This window comes from Caloenas nicobarica, chromosome 18 (genome assembly GCF_036013445.1).
Source record: "Caloenas nicobarica isolate bCalNic1 chromosome 18, bCalNic1.hap1, whole genome shotgun sequence".
Classification (NCBI taxonomy): domain Eukaryota; kingdom Metazoa; phylum Chordata; class Aves; order Columbiformes; family Columbidae; genus Caloenas; species Caloenas nicobarica.
In genome coordinates this window covers 3,137,218-3,143,247 of record NC_088262.1, presented here as the reverse complement: position 1 = coordinate 3,143,247, position 6,030 = coordinate 3,137,218, and the positions used below count along the sequence as shown (strand labels likewise).

General features: G+C 42.1%; 1 protein-coding gene across 2 annotated transcripts in view; it reads right to left on the bottom strand.

Annotated features, from left to right (window-relative positions):
* Positions 1 to 832: 832 nt before the first annotated feature.
* Positions 833 to 6,030, bottom strand: part of PRKCA (protein kinase C alpha) — a 122,134-nt gene continuing 116,936 nt past the window's right edge. For both annotated transcript variants that reach the window (XM_065647649.1, XM_065647650.1), the window contains 2 exons: positions 5,507 to 5,647; positions 833 to 2,895 (listed from right to left, as the gene is read on the bottom strand). In XM_065647649.1, coding sequence (XP_065503721.1) covers positions 2,731 to 2,895; positions 5,507 to 5,647 — 306 coding nt within the window. In that variant the 3' untranslated portion in view covers positions 833 to 2,730. The remainder of the gene's footprint in view (positions 2,896 to 5,506; positions 5,648 to 6,030) is intronic.

Below are 6,030 nucleotides of genomic sequence, written 5' to 3'. Positions count from 1 at the left end.
GGCCCGGGGATCTCCTGCCCATCTCTGGCTGGGTTGGTTCTGCCCCTGTTCTGCTTTTCTTACTGCGAAACCCCGTATGCTGGTATTTCTCCCTCTATTTTCCTTTTGCAAAAGTCTATCTTTCACTTCATGTTCTTAAAACACACGTGATGCCACCTCTCAGCAGATTGACTTATTTGAGAGCCCCTTATTTATCCAAAATCTGAGCCTCACTAATCTGTTGAGTCTATTATCTTCTACAGCTTGATACCTAGATTTTCCTAAACTATGTCAGGCTAATATTCAGAAAAACTTAAATAGTCATGAATGCTGCACTAGTCCACCTGCTTTATGGCGAATACCATAATTTTTAAAGTATATAACATACAAAACAAGAATGTGAACTCCCAAACTTGGCTGATAAGATAGGCACAGAATGGTTTAAAAACTTTACTCCTAAAATTTTTAAAAATTGTGAGTTCTGTTGGTTTGGGCAACAATCTGAGTTCTCGTTAGTTGGTCAATGCCCCTCATTAGTGGTGTGTTCTCCCGCGGCTCAGGAGGGTCCAGTTCACCCATTAAAGCCGGGGAGATGCTCAAGCTGGGGCAGCAAAGAGGCTTAAACTGGGAAAAAGTCCAACTTCTGGATTTCGCAAATCACGGCTCCCAGTCACCAAAAATTCAGCTCCTGAGGGCACCGCGGGTGCAGAACCACGACAGTTGCCGTTCACATCCAACCGCGTCTCACCCAAAAACTGTCCCCCCCCGACCCCGGGTCACCCCCTTCAGTCAAACCCACCCACCTGGCTCCCAAATCGCAGGACTGGATCTTTCTAACAGAATCTTTGGCGCAGGTTCCATGGTTTATTGTCATAAAAGACCATTAGAAAGTAGATCCCGCCTCCCCCTCCAAGTTACATATTCTAGTATAAATGTAAGACTTTTATGGCAAATATCTTACTTTTTGAATGTGTTTACATGCTGGAAAAATTGTAATCAGTCTGCATGCAGCAACAGAGACATCATGCTTCTGGCATCATCATGCACATCTGACAGACAAAACGTGCCTATGGCTGCTACGTTAACAAGGCAGAAGGAAAAAAAAGGAAAATGCACCGACTGCCATTTTACGTGCTGTAGCAAAACCGAAATATGCACAGAAAATATTTACTGATATTTGAATTAATATCTTCTGGTAAGTTGTAAGAGGAAATATCAAAATTTTTTTTATCTAAGTGACAGAGGAGGAGAAGATTGCATTAATTACAGTGTTCATCATTGCAAATAAAGTCTATTTCCTTCTCTGTAAGTAATAAGCAGACGTGAAATGAAAGCCTAATTGAACCTCGTATAAAACCTGCAGGTAGCAATTATTGTTTAAAAGTAGATCTACTTTTAAAAAAAGAGATTATACCCTAAGCTATTAACAATATCCAAAACCTAAAGTAAAAACCAAACCAGTAGCAATAAAACATTTAGCTACATCTAAATGATGTCATTTAGAACAAGAACCTTCACAAATAAAGCACAACTTGTTTTATAAAATTTTTCTAATACTCTTTATGCTTGATACGATTATATCAATAATATAGATCTGCTTATTATTAACCCTTATTATTAAGAGTTGTTACTAAACATGCAAAATTCATTGCATGAAGCATATGTAAAATGTATTAAATTCCATTCTATCAATAAAACGAGTTTTAGGTGCTGCTTCTTTCAGGCTTGATTATTCTACAGCCCCAAGTTTGTTGAATTAAAACTCATTAGTTTAAGACTAAATCTCACTTGAGTTATTCTGGAGAAATCAGGAAGTCACTTGGGGCTGCATTTTTTGTTAGTTTAGTATATATAATGATTTCTTCCATTTACTGCCCTATCCTGCAGATTATAAATAAACACATGTAAATAAGCTTGAAGGGATTAGAGTTTTGTTTTACACTCCAGGTTAACAAATTTCATAGTAAAATATCGGTATTAGAACTGGTTGACAGTAAACTCGAGGAGTGGCGTAAATTAAATTAACTGAACAAACAATGGCACCCTGGATCACAGAATAATCTCACGGAGATTAAAAGTCACAAAAATATTATTAAAATTATTACTATTATTTTTATTATTATTATTAAAGACAACATGTCACCCTTGAGTTTATCACATGCTACTGAGCAAAGATCCTAGAGATCTGGCCACCGCTGGAGTGTTTCAACTCGGTGGCGCTTCATGAAGCCTCGGGGTCTAATTTGATTTTGTGTCCCACTGCCACCCACCCCCAGCTTGTTCCTGTCACGTTTTCGAAACAAATACTTTCAACAAGTGTTGTGCAAATCCTCTCCTTCCCGGTGCCGTCGCCGTCTCAGTCTCTTGTGCTGCTCGTCTCCCCGGCGTCCCCAGGCGGAGGTTGGGTTATTATTTTCGGACCGTGCGTTAGATTATTTCTAACACAGCAGAGTGGAGCAAAAGGACAGTGGGGAAGTTGCAAAAATACACAACGTACCAAAAAACGGGTAAGTTTAGACAAGTCAGTGGTGACTTCTAGAGGAATAAGTGGGCACCATATACTAATTTATCTCCCATTAAGACAATATCGCTGTTGCAAAGCCAAAATCCTGGATAAGTTGCCTTTTCCTCCATCTTACACCTTCTAACCCTACAATTTACAGGCCTAAATGGAATCAACAAGGCAAAAGCCTAAAAATTGTAGGGTTAAGGACCGGTCCCCACTGTGGGATTTGTTCCTGGTTTGCTCTTTCATGCTGCATTTTGTAAAAGGGGGTGTAGGAACTGGGGGTTGACGTAAGAGAACCCTTCAAAATCGGTCTGGTCTATGTTAGCAATGACCAGCTGATCCGGGGGCGTTAACACCGGCTGTCCTCGCGTAAAGAATTTATCGAAGTTTTCGGCACCTTTGCCACACTGCAAGGAAAAAAAAAAGCAAACAGAAAAAAGGCTGAAAAATCAGCAATACACAGGCAGTTCCAGCTTTTTTTTTTTTTTTTCAGAATACATGCAAGACTTTTCCCCATTTCTTATGAGTACTTCAGAGAGAATTTTCTTTTCAGGTATTTTAACAAAAAATCCCAGGCAAACAGAGAAGTTTTAACAGACGAATTCTGATGAAAAACAGAGTCAGAGAAGTCCCCATCCATCGGCATCAGGTTTGCAACACAACACTTTTGAGTAATGCAGGAAACACTTGAAAAGCAGGGAAGTAAGATTAGAGGCAAGTTATAAGCATGAAGGTGGGACCAGAACAAAATTAACTTGGGTGCGAGAAAAAATGCATCGTTGAGGAAAACTGGGCACTGAATGCTGTGGAGAGGTCTAAAGGATAATGGTAAATCTGCTTATCTCAAAACAATCTACTGTAACAGATCTTTGAACAAAGCGTGGCTGTATGATAAAGGCATTGAACGTGTCTTCCTGTCGTTCCTGACCCTCTCTTCTCCATCCATCCGTCCGTCCATCCATCCATCCATCCACCCACCCACCCCTACAATATATCTACATGTGGATTTAGGTGATAACATTACACCAGGATCTTCAGACTCAGAGGATAACTCGCAAAGGGCAGAGTATGGTTCATACAATAGACCAATTCGAAATATTGATTTTTCTAAATTAATGCAACACAAATAAAGTTGCGCATTTATGGGACAAATCAACGGCAGAGGGGCCCGTGGAAGGAACTTGAGGGTGAGGTGTTTGGTTTTCTATAAACCAGCTCCCTCACAGTTCCCAAGCTTCTTGCAAAGCACCCGGACTGGGACACACGACCCTGTCTGAGCTGCAAAGGACTTTTGCTGCCTCGGGCACAACCTGGTTTATATTTCAGATGAAAAACGTGTGCTCAGGTACTGGACCGCGGCGCTTGCAGAAGGACACTCGTTCAGTTTGGAAGAACACAAGCAGAGTAACACTTTGGCGGGTTAAAGGCTGATGGTAATCGGCTTTTTTCATGGGGTTCTGCACCCACCGAATCCCCTGGTGCCCACTGAAGCCAGTGCATTGTGGTACAGAATCTCCAGAGAACAAGAATGGACAGAGCAGAACTTTGACAAATGGAAAACTCCCCATCATCGCAACGAGAGTTGATGTGTCCTCACATTAGCAGTCAAATCTATTTAGAGGCAGTACAGTCAACTCAGAGCAGCAACAAGAGGGTTCTTTATACAGGGAAGACTTTTGGCTAGGAAGATATTCTACAGATACGCAACACTCTTCCACAGATTTTGTTTGTTTGTATTGTTTCCCCAGGAAGGTATTAAAAAAAGCTGTATATTGAAATCAAAGTTCCTGGCTCCACTAAGCCTCTCACTGCTGCTTATACTAGTAGAGGCTCATGTGAACTTCAGGTATTTTTGGGGTGCGAATGTAATCATTTACCAACAAATTTGCATCTTCAATTACATATTTGTCTTCACATTAAAGAGCAGCATTGCTATCACGAGTGTTAATGCAGTATTAAAGCAGAACTGAAAATACAGGACTCCTGGAACTCCTGAACTTACAGACATGAGTAAAATGTCCTTCTTGCCAAGTAATCAAACAGCCTGTGAAACGTCAATCTGGAAGGGAACACATTATTTAAACCGACCAACTGCTGACCCAAAATCTGCGGCTCCGTGCTGGAGTGAGAACCCGTGCAAACGCAGCAGGATTATTCCTGCAGCAACGTGCTTCCTGGAGAAGATGAACCTATAAAAGTTTTCTGAAAAAAACCCCCTCACCCCAAACGAAGCCTATAAATACTCAGCATCAGTGTACAGACCGACGATCCTATCCTGCAGTGCTACAGCCAGCTACGCATCTCAGTTGAAACAAAGAAAGTATTAAAGACTCGATGTTATGACCCAACAATTTACAGCTGTTCCTGGACGCTTGTTTTCTTGTGTGCAAATACTTTTCTTTGCCTGTCAATACAGCACAGTACACGCTGAAAGAACTTCTGCATCAACAAATGCCGTTCTTCAAATTATATTACGCAAACACTTCTCACTGTAGGCATGTCGTTTACTTGTTTGGATCTCTTAAAATATTCCTAGATACATGTGTGCAAACCAGTAACGAACATCGAAAATGAATCGGGGATTATTCTTGCAAAGTCAGCAGATGCCACTCCAGGATGGGGAATACAAACCCCCCGAGCTGTGTAGCCCATTGGGGAGAAAATTCACCCGAGTAATTCAGACTCCTTTAATCACTGACTTTAGACGCTGTTCAGAGGGGACAGTTGGGAACTGTTTTTATTACAGGTCTCAAGTGCCAATTCTCGTTTTCAGCTTCTCACGCAGCGCGTGATCGTCCGGCCAGAACTCGAACCACTGACAGGCTTTTCCGCAAGGAACAAAGTGCGTTGGGTTATACCACAAGGTGCCAAACCACGAGCGGATTTACAGACTGGTCTGCCACAGTCAAACTGCCTTATTTTAGAAGCGTCGCAGGCTTGCAGCACCATTAATCTCGCCCCGCGGGGCAGCACGACTGCAGACGCATTTAACAGGGAAGCACTTGGCATCTCACTCACCACTTTGGGTTTGAAAGGCGGCTGAATCTCTCTGTTTTCCAGTTTTTCCCAGTCAATTCTCCTGAAGAAAGCATGTTCCCTGATATCTCTTTCACCTTCAAGGCCACAGCCAAGGCGTTTTGCAGGATGTTTAGTCATCAGCTGTTGGGAAGAAAACACCACATGATTTTCAATGAATTTAACGCTGGAATGAAAGCGAGACAGACTTTCCCCAGACTGTGATGCTCTTGCTCCTCCCCTGAAGACGCAAGCTGCTAATAAAATTGTTTTGAAAAGCTAAAATTCATTTTTTGGAGATTAATTTTCTTGTTTGATTACTGGAGACAGCACATCAGCAGCAAAATGAAGGGTTGCGCTTGAGAACTTTCTCCATTCGGCAGAGGTTCTGCCGGGGGTGTGGGCGGGCAGGCGGCACCCGGGACAACCTCCCGTCACATTAGTTCACAACTCACTCCTGAATTTCACCTTTGGTCTTTCAGTTCAGGCTTATAAATCTCCAGAACAGCTTCTGCCCCATCTCAACG